The sequence below is a fragment of the Cervus elaphus genome, chromosome 12, assembly GCF_910594005.1.
Source record: "Cervus elaphus chromosome 12, mCerEla1.1, whole genome shotgun sequence".
NCBI lineage: Eukaryota > Metazoa > Chordata > Mammalia > Artiodactyla > Cervidae > Cervus > Cervus elaphus.
In genome coordinates this window covers 23,620,730-23,637,871 of record NC_057826.1, presented here as the reverse complement: position 1 = coordinate 23,637,871, position 17,142 = coordinate 23,620,730, and the positions used below count along the sequence as shown (strand labels likewise).

Sequence of the window (17,142 nt, the reverse complement as noted above, 5' to 3'; positions counted from 1 at the left end):
TAACTAAGAATTGCTTTATTGTGTTAACACTTTAGTTTTATAAGAAGGACAACAAATATGATTGCCCCTTTTTACAAATGAAAAGCTAAGAAAGAGAGATAAATTTCTGGAAGCATAAGAACAGAAGCTGGTATTTGTTTAATGTGTGAATAATGAAAGATGATTAGGTTATAGATGATGAATAAAAAGCCAGATCATAAAGTGAGAGGTTATTAGGTTTAAAATCAATCTTTAGATGAGTAAAACTATAAGAGAATAAGTTATTTAATTCAAGCTACAGCATGTCATGGGCTTCCCAGGTGGTGCTAGTGGTAAAGAACCCTCCTACCAATGCAGGAGGCATTAAGAGACGTGGGTTTGATCCCTGGAGGTATTAAGAGACGTGGGTTTGATCCCTGGGTCAGGAAGATCCCCTGGATGAGGTCATGGCAACCCACTCCAGTATTCTTGCCTAGAGAATGCCATGGACAGAGGAGCTTGGCAGGGTACAGTCCATAAGGTCGTAAAGAGTAGGACATGACTGATGAGACTTGGCATGCACACATGCACAGCATGTCATAGTCTCCAAATATATATGGATGTAGATTTTTCTCTCATCTTTACTATTGGACTTTTCTAAGTTAAGGTTATCTCAGTACAGTAGCAGTATTGGGTTTCTTTGCTTTTAAGAAGTACTGTACTCATTTTCATATTTCCCAAATGGCCTGTAATTTTAAAACTGAGGGTGGTATGAGAAGACAAAATAGAACGCCTTATAATAATATTTAAAATAAGAATGAGCTATTTTTTGGTTTTTCTCTTTTCTTAGCAGTTCTTCCACTTATTCTTCTTCCTTGACCTCATTTATTTTTTTCTTTCTCTCCCCTTTTCACAAGTGCCTGTTTTGGTAAAAATCAAGAACTTCAGATGTGATAATTACATGTTTTTAATGTGGATACTTTCTAAAGAATCCACCAGTGAGAATTATTGTATCTTTAGGCAAAGAGCAAAGTTTTAAATTTTTCTAAAATCAGTTGTCAGTGAGTCAGTTGCAAATAGTACTTATGAGCCTAAAGTAGGAGCTTATTTCTTTTATTCTGACTTAAGATTTTTGAGCACAGCTTCACTTATATTGTTATATGAACCCTAAAATCACTGCTGTAAGTAAACTTAGTAATTATGTGTGATCATTAATAAAATGGAAATCCAATGTGTAGATTTTTTAGGTAGCTTTTTTAGGTAGCTTCTGTTATGTTTCTACTTATATTATATACCACTAATGACATTAAAAATAACAGAATTCCAGAGTAGTTGGAATAAAGAGGTTGGGTTATGTATTCCCCAGTTAACTGACAACAGACAACAGTCTTTCAGTGAAATTTCAAATTGGATCATCTTTCTACTTCATGTTTCTTCATATTTGAGAAACAAGATATTTTTCCATATCTATATATCAATTTTTGAAGAGCATGAATTAATACTATTTTGTTCTCTGTAGATTAAAAGAAATGTAACCAACAACTTACAATAAAGATGAACTTTATTGTTTTTCACATAATGCCAAAAATGAATAAATGTGTAATGCATATATAAAAATGCTAATAATCTGTAGAAATACCACTATTTTCTCACATTTTCCTGTAATGAGATAAAAAGTAGTGCAATTTGTAGACTACTTATTAGACCATAAAGATAAGTGCTATTCTTGTGAAAAATCTCTTATAAAAAATAGTTCACTCATTTGAGTTACCTTATTTTTTTGTTTGATAATTTGACTATCAAATTATTAATATTTAGGTAAATGAGGAAAATAATATGAAAAAGTACTCACTGAGTAAGGAAAGTACTCAATAAGTACTCACTAAGGAGTACTTACTGCTATATATGTACTCAACTTGGTTCTTTTTTTTATAAAAAACAAGTTTACTGACACATTTCTTCACTCTTGACCACCAATAATTCTCAGGATTTTCAAAAGCCTTTTTATAAAAAACATCAACTTGGTTCTTTAACAAGGGTTGGGATCTAAATGTTAACAGATGAAGTGAGATTTTTCATAGTTGAAGTACTTAGAAATCTTTTAATCACCCCCGATGTATCTGTACAGCTAACATTATAATAAATGCTATGGTTGAGACAGATAAATCGGTTGGCTTGCTTTAGGGCCATGTTATACAAGAAATGTGTCTGATTGCTCAGGCATGTCTGACTTGTTGCAAAGTACATGTTCATTGAATAGACTGGAAGATAAATTTGCCTGTGGTACTTAGATTTTTATTTTACCATCTCCTTTGATTTTTTCATTATAACCAGATCTTACTTAAGTATTGTATAGCTTTAACTGAAAAACAAAATGGAATATCTCCATTTTGAAAAGCTTTCTGCTTCTTCTAGGAGTGGAAAAAGACGTAAATGTCTAAGAAAGCTAAAGCTCCGAAAAGAAATACATTACAAATAGGTATATATCTCCTAAGTAAAACTGGAATAACTATTAATATTTTCATTACTTGGTTGCAGCTTCTCCTTTGTGGCAATAGTCTTCAGCCATTTTGTCACATTGCTGATTCACTGATACGTTGTGATTGGTTGGAAGATGTTTGTAATTGGTAATATAAAATTAATGAAATATGTAAATGAGTGTTTTCAGTTAATTAGAATAGAAGTTGCCTTTATAATAATGTGACTCATACTTCCACTGTGCTTCTTAATTGAGGGGAGAAGAGAGTAAATTTATAGTTGTGTTCCTTGAACATCCCTAAGAGTCCTCTATGTAAATTTTATTCATCATATATAGTCCTGAGGAAAAAATATTTTAAAGATAACGTCTCTGTACCGTGGGATACTTATAGGGGACAAGATATGAATTGTTTATTATAACCATCTTTTAAAGTATGAAATAAAATTTATGTAGTTGGCTGGCATTAGTGAATAGAGTCAGGAAAGTTTAATTGGTTGGCATTAAACTGCCTATTTTTACCTAATTTATCTCCTCACTAGGTCTATATTTTGCTCTGATGAAGGATCATTAAATTTATTTCAGTCTGTTTTGCAAAATTGAATATAAGATGATTATGAATATTACAGCAAGTTGTGCACATTATCATTAATCTATCTCATTTCTTCTGTCTGCCATGTGTTTTTCAAAGTATAGTCCTCTGACCAGGATCACAAATATAACCTGGAAACTTGTTAGAAATGAAAAATTTGAGACCCCAACTATACATTCTGAATCAAAATCTCTGGGTATGGCCGAGCAATCATTGCTTAACAAGGATTCCATAGGATCATGATGCACATTAAAGTTTGAGAACCTCTGCTGTAATCATATTCCACCTGAATAGCTTAGCAAGTTTATTAGTACTTGTTAGCTAGTGTTTCAAAGATAGTCTTTGTTATTTAAAATTGTTTAATTAGCAGAAGCCTCTGTAGTAGTTGTTAGGAAATTGTATACTCAAGTAACAATTATGTAAATATTTATGTACAAATTATACCTATTAACTAAAGTATGTCTAAAAAATAAGTAAAAGCACTCTACTGTGTGATTTTTCACTACCACCATGCATACAAGGAATTTCTACACATTTACATCTACCTATTGTATGTTCTGTGCATACTTAAACATCATTGCCTGTTAGCAATAACATTTTTCAAGGTTATTTTTTCTGTGAAGGTAAAAATGGACCCAAACTTCATTGACAAGTTCCCTGGGCTATAGAATCATTATTTATGACACCCTTTTTTTTTTTTTTTTTGCAACTTGAGCAGTCTTTGAAGCATCTTTTTGACTTTAATGTTATCTTCAAAGTGTCAAGGGTAAAAGAAAAAGATCACAATAAGTGATTTTCCATGGAGGTTGCAACCTTCAAACTTTAGAAAGTATCTAAAAGTTAAAAATAAAATGTCTTATTTAAAGAGTGTAGGTAAATCTAATTAAACCTCATTGTTTTGGAATCTACTAGTGCAAAAAAGGTTATATCTGAAGTAAAAATATAAATTTATACTATTTCTCAAGGATAAAAAGAATGTAATCAAATTAATAATAAAAAAGTGAGAAACAAGCTAAATGTTAATAAGAAAAATGATTTCATACTTTTAATGACATCTCTTTTGCCATTGATTGTGAATAGATAATGATTGCTTGTTATCTACTTGTTAATAGATACTGATAACCTTCTTTTATCTATATGTATCATCCTAGTATATATGATCAAAGGAATAAAGCTACAATTGTTAGAACCACTCTTCTATTTGGATTTTCTAATAACCTATACAGATATTTTTTTCTTATTTTATTCTAAATTAACTTTGATTTTCCTGCTCTTTGCCTTCTAGTTGAGCCTTCCCATTTACAGTTCACAAATGTTTCTACCCAGCTTGTGCCCTCCTGTTCATTCTTCCAATCTCTACTTCATTTGGCTGTTTGTTCCTTTAGATACCGTGATTTCAGTATTCATCTTCCTGCCCGGCACTGCCAATTTTGGGGTTCTTGTTCTCTCTTCTCTTTCCCCTCACCTTTGGTTCTCAACCACTGTTGCTAGGTTTGGTTTCTGGATTTTTGAATTGTATCTCTTTTCTAACTGGTATAATAAAAACTATGAAGATGTGAGATTGGAAATCAGAGGCCTGGAGAAAATTGACAAGTATTGAATACCTGCTCTATGCTAGGTGATTTACTTCTATAATTTAATTCTCATAATATGTAGGTATGCTTAATTGTTAGCTCCATTTTGTTTGGAAGTAGACTGAAGCTCAGAGAGGTAAAATATTTTGTTCTAATTCACAAAGCAAGTAAGTGATAAGGCCAGATTTCAAACCTATATAGGTTCATTTATTCACTCCTCTTATTCAACAAATATTGATTGAGTACGTGTTCTATATGTTGGCCACTGTGGTAGGGGCTTCACCAGATCCAGTCCTTACTCTCACGGACCTTAACCATGTGATGGTATTGTCTGACTTCACAGACGTTGATCGTTTTGCTACACTAAACAGGGAAAAGATACATTTGATGTAGATGTGAAAAAAACTGTATTTGTGCATTATTTAAGAAAATATAAACAAAAGTGTTGGTTTGTGTCTAGTCCTAGAGTCTCCCTCCTCACTCAGCACCAATGCCTTTTAGTGACATCACTACTCTATATGTATTTTCCTCCTGTGTTCTCAGCTGTACAAGATTTATGTCTATAGGCCAATATTCTGTAGAAAGTCTTCGGAAAGAATTAGCTGTCTCTCCTAAATTACATTTGGAAAAGAGGAAGTCCTCTGTGTAAGAACACATACATTCATCCATCTCTCATCCATATATTTACTAATACATTGTAAAATATTTAAGATGACTTAGCCAAATACACAAAACACAGCAGAACTTTTAATAAGATAAATGTGGAAAAATAGGGCAAGGAAAAATTAAGATGAAATTAGGTTGTGTTCAGTGAAAGTATTAGTCGCTCAGTCGTGTCTGACATTTTGCAATCCCATGGACTGTAGCCTGCTAGGCTACTCTGTCCATGGAATTCGCCAGGCAAGAATACTGTTGTAGGTAGCCATTACCTTCTCCAAGGGATCTTCCCAACTCAGGGATCAAACTTAGGTCTCCTGCATTGCAGGCAGATTCTTTACTGTCTGAGCTGCCAGAGAAGCCCCATGTGTTCAGTAAGCCTACTTAAAAAAAATTCGTAAATATGTCTCTGTTCTCAAGGATAACTTGATTCACAATCATTATAATTTTAAAAACAAACTGGTATCATAAAAGAATGCCCATTTCTAGTTGTGATACTTAAGAAAGAATTTCTTCTGAAGAGGACCTCGGTGTAGTGTGGTGAGCAATGGCCTCAAATACTTGCTAATAAATATGAGTTTTGCTGAGCCATTTAATTGTATCCCACTGCATACTACAAAAGCAAAGTCCAATAAAACAATTCTTTTAAAATTGGGACAAGCCTTTCCAAGTAGACCACCGTGGTCTGGCCAAATCCGTGTTATATTTTAGAGGATCTAGAAAAATGAATGAATTGCATGTCTTTTAGGTAATTCTCATATGTAATTTGTCAATTGAATTTTTCACATACTAGATGACAGTGAGTTTACATACCCTTATAAGTTTGTTTTATTCACTATTGCAGCATCATTGCATAGAATTCTACCTAGTACATAGTCAGTGTTTAATAATACTTCTTGTATGGATGAATAAATGCTGTGCTTTGAAGTATCTAAGTGAAAGCCTTCCTCTTAGCTATCTGTTGATATTTTCTTCCTTGTCCTTAAATAAAGCATGCTACTCTACTTTGGAATACATCATCTTTATGTGAACCTGCAAATTCATTAAATGTCAGACATTGCTTAGGTGACTTTCAAGCAGATAATGAAATCAATATAAACTCTATGCAAAGAGCTCTTTTAAGATCGTTCTCAGTAACATGCCTTCCTTGGTATTTTAGGGCTGTAAGATTTTAAGGTTCCTAAGAAGAAGTTGTAAACTTCAGTAAAGCAGTTTTAACATGGAAATAGTTTTTCTTCCCTGGAGACCTCAAAATCATACCAGATTTATTGAATTTGGAAAACATGGGGGTAGATTCTGTATAATACTAGCTTAACAAATTTTAGCTGTATATTTTAATGAAAGTGGTTAACTTCCAAACTTAAGAATTTAAGAATGTCCATTTTTCCTTCCTGCTGGCCCTTTATTTTTAAAGCAGGTTTTATTGAAGAGCATTATGTTAGTGTTAATTTTTCTTTAAAATTTCTGACACTATTTAATATTACATTATGCTGGGATTCAGTGAACCAGTAGATTATGTCATTTCTGGTAATCCTTTATTCTATATAACTAAGTAATTTATATGCATCTTAAAAACTTATTTATAATGTCAACTGGATGTAACACATAGTGACACATTTTAACTGCTCCTCCCAGATTTCTTACTCTATGAAAATCTATTGAACTATTAGAGCAGCCTGTGCCTTCACTTAAAAATTTAGGTTATTAGGCTAGATGAGACATTTATCAATGTAAAGTTTGCCTAGAGCAATGGCCTTATTTAGGATGATCACTCTACTTCTAATGAAATATTAAAATATCAGCCTTTCACTCTATTTTGCATAACTTGCTTTTTATTTTATTTGCCTTTCTTCTTATTTACTATAATACTTTATTTTGCAAGCTTTCTTCCTGTGTTGCTCCCAATTATTATAGTGTGCTACATATGTAAAAAGAGGATTAGAAATGATTTAAATCATGTACTTCACTCCCAACTTTAGCATAAAGCCTATCTTTGCCATCACATTATGATAATATATACATATTTCGGTTGACCTTTAGAAAATGAAATTTTCGTGCCTTCAATACCTATTCCACGTTTAACCATACTTGTCTTAAGAATGCCCTATTTTAAAACTTATATACATAAAGCCTATCACTTTATTAATTCCTTAAAAAGGAATATATCTGTTTAAAAAAAAAACAGATATATAATATTTATATTGAAGATTTGGAAAAGAATCTAGAGTTTTTCTTCTACCCAATTTATGGAGAAGATTGACTTGATGATTTGTTGAGTTCCATTTATTATATCGTAAAACCATAGAGCTAGGAAAGATACAAGGGGTTCTCAGGTTTTTAGGGACTAATTATTTCAAGAGTAATAGGCAAAGAAAAATACCCAGATTTCTTGTTCTGTGAAAATCTGTTGAGCCGTTTTAGCAATCTGAGGCTTAATTTTAAAATTAAGGTTATTAGGCAAGATGAGATTGCTATCAAACACTCCTGAGTTATAAGGGATAAGAAAGATCTACTAATATAAAAGTTCCCTCAATATCCTGGTTTTCAGCTTTTATTCAGTGGTCCCAAAGAATTGAATCTTTAAGCCTTAAAGAAAAAAACATTGGAGCACTACAAAGTATGGTTTATATTAATAGATAGCATGATCTATAATAAATTAACTTATTTTTTAAGTTAATTTTGCTACTCTGCCTTCCTTATTTTTGGTTAATTTCACTCAGTCTGCTATTTAATCTTTAATTACAGGCCACAAAAGAAGTAATAGAACGGGAAGCACCAGGGATGGCCCTGGCAATGCTGATGGGATCACTTAATGTTACACCTCTGGGCATGCTCTCTAGGTAAGAAAGTCACCAAAGTGGTGCAAAGAAAATTAATTCCATACCAGTAATCACTACAATAGACTGAGAAACCTAAGAAACGTTATAATCATACCACTTAATTTTGAGCCCCCCTCCCCCCGCAAAGTCTCGGCATCCTCTCTAAATCTCAGCCACAGTTTCTTTCAAGTTCTTTATCCTTTTTTATTTTTTTGTATATTATGTTGAAACTTAGAAAATATCATTACTGCTGAAAGTAATCAATTATAACCCCAAGAAGAGTCCAGTTTTTAAGATGTAATATATTCTTTTTTTGTGATTATAGTCATCAATTAATTTTCCTTAGTTGTCATTAAATCCTAATTTAATAAAACTAAGCAGTAGAGTCTTTTAATAGGTTTTTACAAGTTAGGAACTTAATTTCCATTTGTAAATAGGCATATTGATGTGTGGTCATGAAAAGAAAATCAATAATATATGTTCAAAGTGTTAGTCACTCGGTTGTGTCGGACTCTTTCCAACCACATGGACTGTAACCCGCCAGGCTCCTCTGTCCATGGGCTTTCCCAGGCAAGAATGCTGGAATGCTGGAGTGCGTTGCCATTTCCTAATCCAGGGGATCTTCCAAATCCAGGGATGGAACCTGGACCTCCTCCATTGCAGGCAAATTCTTTACTGTCTGAGTCACCAGAGAAGGCTAGTGTATTAAATTAGTATATTTAAAACTATGCTTCATTGACCTACATGGTGACATCCATCCTCAATTTGATAGTTTAGTTATTTTTTTATTATTTTAGTAATTATTAGATTAAAATCCCCTTTAATGAGAACAGACATCATTTAAGTTAAAGACAGAACTGTCAACTTAGTGAATCGGTTGATTTAATGACCTTTGGTTTATACAGTTGATCTCAGAGCAATCTAGAAAATACATAGTAACTTTATAATTGGCAGGATTTCTCTATAATTATTTATAGTTGTTTATTGATCCTGTTTGCAAAATTAATATTAAAGTAAGTATATCCATTTAATGCATAGAATGAGTTATAATGCCCTTTCTGTTACTTAGACTGTTTGTATCCTGTAAGTGGCAGCCACTTGAAGCACAGCTACAGGGAAAAGTGAGTGGGTCATCAGTTACTGTACTTTCTTTCCTGTTACAAGTACTCTATTGTAACATTTCATATAATAAGACCAAGAAAAGAACTAAGTAACTTGAATTTTTTAATTTAAAAGTCCATGCTAATCTTTAACAAACTTACACTGATTCTCTTATGCTGTTCTTCTTTCACCCTTACTTATTTTACCTGCCCATAGGAGATCAAAGGTCACCTCTGGTCCCTTTTCTCTATGGAATTAAGTAGTAGTCTTTGAATATAAGAACTCTTTCTTGGCATACAAGGAATATAGTCAAGATAGAATTAAACTTCATCTCTTGTTAATTACTTTATAATAAAAATCTCATTCTACAAACTCTGGAATTATTATTATTCAAAATAATATATTTGTCAGGCCTTGTGTTAGCCATTAGGAATACTAAGTGTGGAAAGAAGAGTAAGACATGGTCCTTACCTTAAGGATCCCCCGTTTATCTGGAGAACTTTTTCCTTACAACTGTTAAGGTAACTTATAGCTTTCCTGATCCAGTATAGAAACAGTGCTTTTGCCTTATTGAAAAATTTTTCTGGATTAATTTCCCCTCTGCCTTCTAAATTCACATAATTACTGAGTACTGGCCTGCCCAGTGAATGAAAATAAATTAATAGGAGCTGATTTTAAGTATTTTGGAATGAGTTCATCATTCTTAGGCTGAAGGCTTTGAAAATTAAAACATATATACAGCATGGTAACAGATTCTTCTGACTTTTATTTCCATTACTATTGAACTGAGAGTTTATTTACAAAATTGAAACAGTGATAGTAGTCCACATGAGTTATGGAAAAGGAATTATGGGCTGTTTCCCTTTACGTTTATTTTTTTGTGCTTTGATTAGATTGATGCCTGCTTTCTACAGATTTTTTGCCTTGTATGTACTTGAGGCTTTGTACATGCTTATGTTATAGCACATACTATGTTCTAATCATTTACTTTCTCATCTGTTTTACCTAATTTGTATAAAATACCAGTTTGTATTAAGATCAACTGCTTTATCTTATTCGTTTTGCATCCTCAGCTCCAGAACAATTTCTGACACATAGTAAGTACTCAAAAAAAAGGGTTTACTTTTATGATTACTATTGCTAACTCAATGTTTCATCCTAGTTTTAATAGAATATTTTTCAGGGTAAAGTAATACACCAAGTTGGTGCCCTGCCTTCCTATTTTTCTCTCTAGTATAATAATAATATAATACTATAATACTTAATGATTTAATAATATCATTATTTAATTACTTTAATTAAGTAATTAAAGTTACTTAATCTGTTTAAATGGCTTCCATCTATTTGGTTAGCTTAATATTTTCCAGGTTTTTTTTTTTTTTTCCCAACAAGTTGGAAGATTGTAGTAAGTAATGGTTAAGAGCATCGTCTCTGAACTCAGATTGCTTGGATTCTGTTCTGGCTCTGTTACTAGCTATATCACATATTTCTTTTCCTCATCTCTATAGTGAGGATGTTAATAGTACCAGCCTTCTTGAATTAAGTAAACTAGTCCATTTAAGTGCTTAGAACAGTTAATTCATAGTAAGTTTAAGTGTTGATCACCATTGTATTGTTACTGGTTCAGAGTTCCAGTTCTTAGATCAAGTGTGCTAGCAAAACCTTTTAATACTTTCATTCATCTGGAAATGTCTTTATCTTACCTTTATTCCTGAAGGATATTTTCACTAGATATAGGATTCTGGATTAACAGTTCTTTCCTTTCAGCATTTAAAAATTGTTATTCCACTGTCTTCTGACTCCATAGTTCCTATGGAGAAATCCACAACCATTTGAATTGATATATCCTTATATGTGTTATTTTTTATTCTCTGGATGCTTTGAAGATATTTTTTCTTTATCTTTAATTTCAACAATTTGATTATTATGTATCTGGATGTGGATTTTTTTTAGTTTATGCTTTGGGTTAAAAGAGTTTCTTTTAACTATGTTTTTAACCAAATTTGGGAATTAACCATTAAGTCTTCAGATTTTTTTCTTTTTCTGTACCTCTTTCTCATTTTCTTCTGGTACTTTTGTGACATGAATTGCACTTCTTTTAATAATGTATCACAGGTCTCTGATGTTCACTTTTTTTTAAACTCATTTGTATCCTATTCTTCAGATTGTTTATGTTAATCTGTCTTCAAGATCACTGACATTTTTCCTCTTTCATCGTAATTTTGCCTTTGAGCCTAGGCAATGAATTTTAAAATTACAGTTGCAGTATTTTCAGTTCTAAAATTTATATTCACCTATTTTTTATGACTATTTCTTGTCTAAGAACTTCTATCTTTGCTTTTATTTCAGAAGGGTTGACCTTTATTTCATGGAGAATGGTTTTATAATTGCTGCTTAATGTTGTTTTTCTGACAACTCCCATATCTGAATCACCTTGGAGTTGACATCTGTTGATTTTTTTTTTCTATAATAGGTGGTCAGATTTTCTTGATTTTTCTATGTTGAGTAATAACTGGATTATACCCTGGACATTTTGAGTATTATCTTTTAAACCTCTGGCCTCTGTTAAAGTTCTCTGGAGAGAGTTATAATCAGATTGGTTTCAGCAACCAATCTGATTGGATTCATGTTGAAAATTCTGTCTCACTTTATGTGGATGTTGAAAAGCCTTTGCTATTGTGTTTGGGTCTGCCAGCACATGAACCATTCAGGAGTTAGCTTGAGAATTGGGCAGTGGAGTATATTTTATTTATTTTTTTAAAAACCTTTCTTATACTTCTTTGAGTTTGTCACACATGCTGAGCTCAGGAGTAAGCCTGGGAGTTGTGTCAGTTCATTCTCAGAATTAAGAGATCCACCTTCACCAGCGCTCTCTGCTCTCTAAGCATTCCCCTGTACTCTGCAGTTCCCAGTTATTGCTCTATGAGAAATAGCTTGGCAAGAGTGAATGTCGACATTCTAGGAATCAGCGAACTAAAATGGACTGGAATGAGTGAATTTAATTTAGATGACCATTATATCTACTACTGTGGGCAGGAATCCCTTAGATGAAATGCAGTAGCCATCATAGTCAACAAAAGAGTCTGAAATGCAGTACTTGGATGCAATCTCAAAAACAACAGAATGATCTCTGTTCGTTTCCAAGGCAAACCATTCAAAAATGACAGAAAGATCTCTGTTCGTTTCCAAGGCAAACCATTCAATATCATGGTAATCCAAGCCTATGCCCCAACCAGTAATGCTGAAGAAGCCGAAGTTGAACAGTTCTATGAAGACCTACAAGACCTTTGAGAAATAACACCCAAAAAAGATGTCCTTTTCATCATTGGGGACTGGAATGCAAAAGTAGGAAGTCAAGAAACACCTGGAGTAACAGGCAAATTTGGCCTTGGAGTACGGAATGAAGCAGGGCAAAGGCTAATAGAGTTCTGCCAAGAGAACGCACTGGTCATAGCAAACACCCTCTTCCAACAACACAAGAGAAGACTCTACACATGGACATCACCAGATGGTTGACACCAAAATCAGATTGATTATATTCTTTGCAGTCAAAGATGGAGAAGCTCTATACAGTCAGCAAAAGCAAGACCGGGAGCTGACTGTGGCTCAGATCATGAACTCCTTATTGCCAAATTCAGACTGAAACTGAAGAAAGTAGGGAAAACCACTAGACCATTCAGGTGTAACCTAAATCAAACCCCTTATGACTATACAGTGGAAGTGAGAAATAGATTTAAGGGACTAGATCTGATAGACAGAGTGCCTGACGAACTTGGACGGAGGTTGGTGACATTGTACAGGAGACAGGAATCAAGACCATCCCCATGGAAAAGAAATGCAAAAGGGCAAAATGGCTGTCTGAGGAGGCCTTACAAATAGCTGTGAAAAGAAGAGAACTGAAAAGCAAAGGAGAAGAGGAAAAATAGTCCAATTTGAATGCAGAATTCCAAGGAATAGTCAGGAGAGATAAAGCCTTCCTCAGCGATCAGTGCAAAGAAATAGAGGAAAACAACAGAATGGGAAAGACTAGAGATCTCTTCAAGAAAATTAGAGATACCAAGGGAACATTTCATGCAAAAATGGGCTCAATAAAGGACAGAAATGGTATGGGCCTAACAGAAGCAGAAGATATTAAGAAGAGGTGGCAAGAATACACAGTAGAACTGTACAAAAAAGATCTTCATGACCCAGATAATCACAATGGTGTGATCACTCACCTAGAACCAGACACCCTGGAATGTGAAGTCAAGTGGGCCTTAGAAAGCATCACTACGAACAAAGCTAGTGTATGTGACGGAATTCCAGTTGAGCTATTTCACATCCTGAAAGATGATGCTGTGAATGTGCTGCACTCAATATGCCAGCAAATTTGGAAAACTCAACAGTGGCCACAGGACTGGAGAAGGTCCGTTTTCATTCCAATCCCTAAGAAAGGCAATCCCAAAGAATGCTCAAACTACCGCACAATTGCACTCATCTCACATGCTAGTAAGGTAATGCTCAAAATTCTCCAAGCCAGGCTTCAGGAATACGTGAACCGTGAACTTCCAGATGTTCAAGCTGGTTTTAGAAAAGGCAGAGGAACCAGAGATCAAATTGCCAATATCCGCTGGATCATCGAAAAAGCAAGAGAGTTCCAGAAAAACATCTATTTCTGCTTTATTGACTACGCCAAAGCCTTTGACTTGTGGATCATGACAAACTGTGGAAAATTCTTTAAGAAATGGGCATGCCAGACCACCTGACCTGCCTCTTGAGAAACCTACATGCAGGTCAGGAAGCAACAGTTAGAACTGGACATGGAACAACAGACTGGTTCCAAATAGGAAAAGGAGTACGTCAAGGTTGTATATTCTCACCCTGCTTATTTAACTTATATGCAGAGTACATCATGAGAAACGCTGGGCTGGATGAAGCACAAGCTGGAGTCAAGATTTCCGGGAGAAATATCAATAACCTCAGATATGCAGATGACACCACCCTTATGGCAGAAAGTGAAGAGGAACTAAAAAGCTTCTTGATGAAAGTGAAAGAGGAGAGTGAAAAAGTTGGCTTAAAGCTCAACATTCAGAAACTAAGATCATGGCATCTGGTCCCATCACTCTATGGGAAGTAGATGGGGAAACAGTGGAAGCAGTGTCAAACTTTATTTTTTTGGGCTCCAAAATCACTGCAGATGGTGATTGCAGCCATGCAATTAAAAGACGCTTACTCCTTGGAAGGAAAGTTATGACCAACCTAGATAGCATATTAAAAAGCAGAGACATTACTTTGCCAACAAAGATCCGTCTGGTCAAGGCTATGGCTTTTCCAGTGGTCATGTATGGATGTGAGAGTTGGACTGTGAGGAAATCTGAGCACCGAAAAATTGATGCTTTTGAACTGTGGTGTTGGAGAAGACTCTTGAGAGTCCCTTGGACTGCAAGGAGATCCAACCAGTCCATCCTGAAGGAGATCAGTCCTGGGTGTTCATTGGAAGGACTTATGCTGAAGCTGAAACTCCAATACTTTGGCCACCTCATGCGAAGAGTTGACTCCTTGGAAAAGACCCTGATGCTGGGAGGGATTGGGGGCAGGAGGAGAAGGGGATGACAGAGGATGAGATGGCTTGATGGCATCACCGACTCGATGGGCATGTGTTTGAGTGAACTCCGAGAGTTGGTGGTGGACAGGGAGGCCTGGCGTGCTGCGAATCATGGGGTCATAAAGAGTTGGACACGACTGAGTGATTAAACTGACTGACTGACTGAAGGAAGCTGGGAATAGAAGATATTTCTTGTAGAGTATTAATCCCCTGTGCTATTATGCAAATCCACACAATTGGACCACCTTCAGGGCAAAGGCAAAAGAAACGGAAAACATAAAAAATAACAGAGCTTCCTCTCACTCACACATCTAGACTTTAGCCAGATAGATACGTCTTCTTACTGGGTTCTTCTGCTTATACCATCATGACCATAGTAGTGTCACTCTGTAACTGGAATTAGCCCCATTCAGTGTTATTATTCAAGTTCTGACTTCTGTCCCCAGTCTATCTGCAATTATTTATGTTCGGAGTTCTCAGATAGTCAGTCTTTGATATTTTCCTCACAGTCAATAGGAGAGCCTTAGTTAAGGTTCTACTATTTTGGTCAACACTCACAGAAAAAGAACTCTATTTTAAAAATCAGATCTTTGAGTTTATATCTTAGCATTTACTCTCCATGTGACCTTGGGAAATTTATTCAGCTAAGTTTAGCACTTCAGTCCTAGTAGCTAATTGAATTGCCCACAAAATTGCAGCATATAAGCTCCCAAATCTATAATTTATGCCCTACTCACTTTTTAAAGAGATCAAATACTTTTGGTTCTAAATGTCATTAACAGTAATAGAGCAACCACTGTGGTTACACATTGAGGCATAATTTATCCTTGTTTTATTCTCAGGTCAGTCATTAACTTGATTTGTAATGTCTGCTTAGTTTTTTAATGACTTCACATAGCTCATGGAAATGTTGTAAGGTCCTATGTAGATTTCCTCTCTAAGAAAAACTACTATATGAATATCTAAATTTGTAAAAGGAAAAAGTAATAAACAGTTTTTCATTTTATAAAGAGATTTACTGTTGTAATGCTTAATAACCCATCTTTCAATTGTTTTAAATACTCAGCTTATTTTTTGTTATGTATAATTTTCCATAGTGTCTCTATCTTCTGAAGTAGGAGGTGAAGTCTCTAGTTAGTTTTTAATGTGTGAAGTAGGATTAGTCATTTTCCCCGCTATTTATTGCCAATTTGATCTCAGCTTCATCTAGTCCATGACTGAAGATAAACACTCAGACACATGCACTGCTATTGGGGAGCAGTTAACTCTTTCCATTTGGTGCCAAAAATGGTTTCACACAACTATTGGTAAAATGTTTTTTAAGGAAAAATATATTGGATTTAGATTTGTATATTAGTGAATTCAGTTATCCTAAGTATTTTTTAAAACATGTTAAAATGACATGGATCATTTAAAATAATAGTTGTCAATAACAGTATTACCATCTTGAAGTGCTTCTATTTTTTAACCTAGAATAAAATATACTTAGCTTATAAAGGCTGTAGAAGGGAACTGGAAAAAAGATGATAGAGAGGAATCCATTTCTTGACCTAGACAACATTTGGACTAACAGAATCTAACACAACAATTTTGCATATCTTGAGTATATTCAAAGGCTGGCAGCTTCCAGGGGTAGGTTTGGCTGGTAAATTGTGGTTAATTTCAGTCATTTTTGCCCCAAATAGTAGTATCTATGTACTCCCCAACCCCTCAACTGCATGGCTGGCAGCCAACACTGGCATGCTTGTGGGCGACAGAGTGGGCAACTAGGACCTCATCTTTCAAATATTAGGGATCTAGGTTTTATTTGTGAATTATTGCTTTGCATTGTAGAGGTACAGACAAAGGCAGATTACCATTGTTGTAACCTCCACCAAATGAAATGATTTCAAGGAGAATTAAAGGGACAGTGCCTTTTTTTTTTTTTAATGTCCCCTAGACTTTTTTCTTTTCCCCCCTTTGGAAGCCAGATCAGATATTTAAGGATTAAGATAGCCAAGAGCAAACACTTACATAAGGAAATTTAAAAAGTCATTGCATATGCCCAAACAGAAATGCAGATTCAGAGAATACCTGGGATCACCTTAGGTTTACACCTCAGGCTGGTCCCAACAAAGAAACACTCTACAACAATCAAAAATAGAGCAAGACCTGAAGGGATGGGAGGAGAATATGATTTCTAGAATTACCACATTACAAGATTCAGATGTTCAGTTTTCAACAATAACAACAACACAACACAAGGTATTTTTAAAAAAGAAAAAAAGCAAATGTGGCCCATTAAAAGAGAAAAAAAAAATTGACAGAAAAGACTCATGAGGATGACCAGATGGTAAACTTATTAGACAGAGATTTTTAAAACAATTGTCTTAAAGATGCTC

At 34.5% G+C, this 17,142-nt stretch overlaps 1 protein-coding gene across 8 annotated transcripts in view; it reads left to right on the top strand.

Moving 5' to 3' along the window:
* GPHN (gephyrin) overlaps window positions 1-17,142 on the top strand; it is a 524,395-nt gene that overhangs the window by 245,368 nt on the left and 261,885 nt on the right. For all 8 annotated transcript variants that reach the window (XM_043918814.1, XM_043918812.1, XM_043918815.1 and 5 more), the window contains exon 5: window positions 8,003-8,097. In XM_043918814.1, the coding sequence (XP_043774749.1) occupies window positions 8,003-8,097 (95 nt within the window). The remainder of the gene's footprint in view (window positions 1-8,002; window positions 8,098-17,142) is intronic.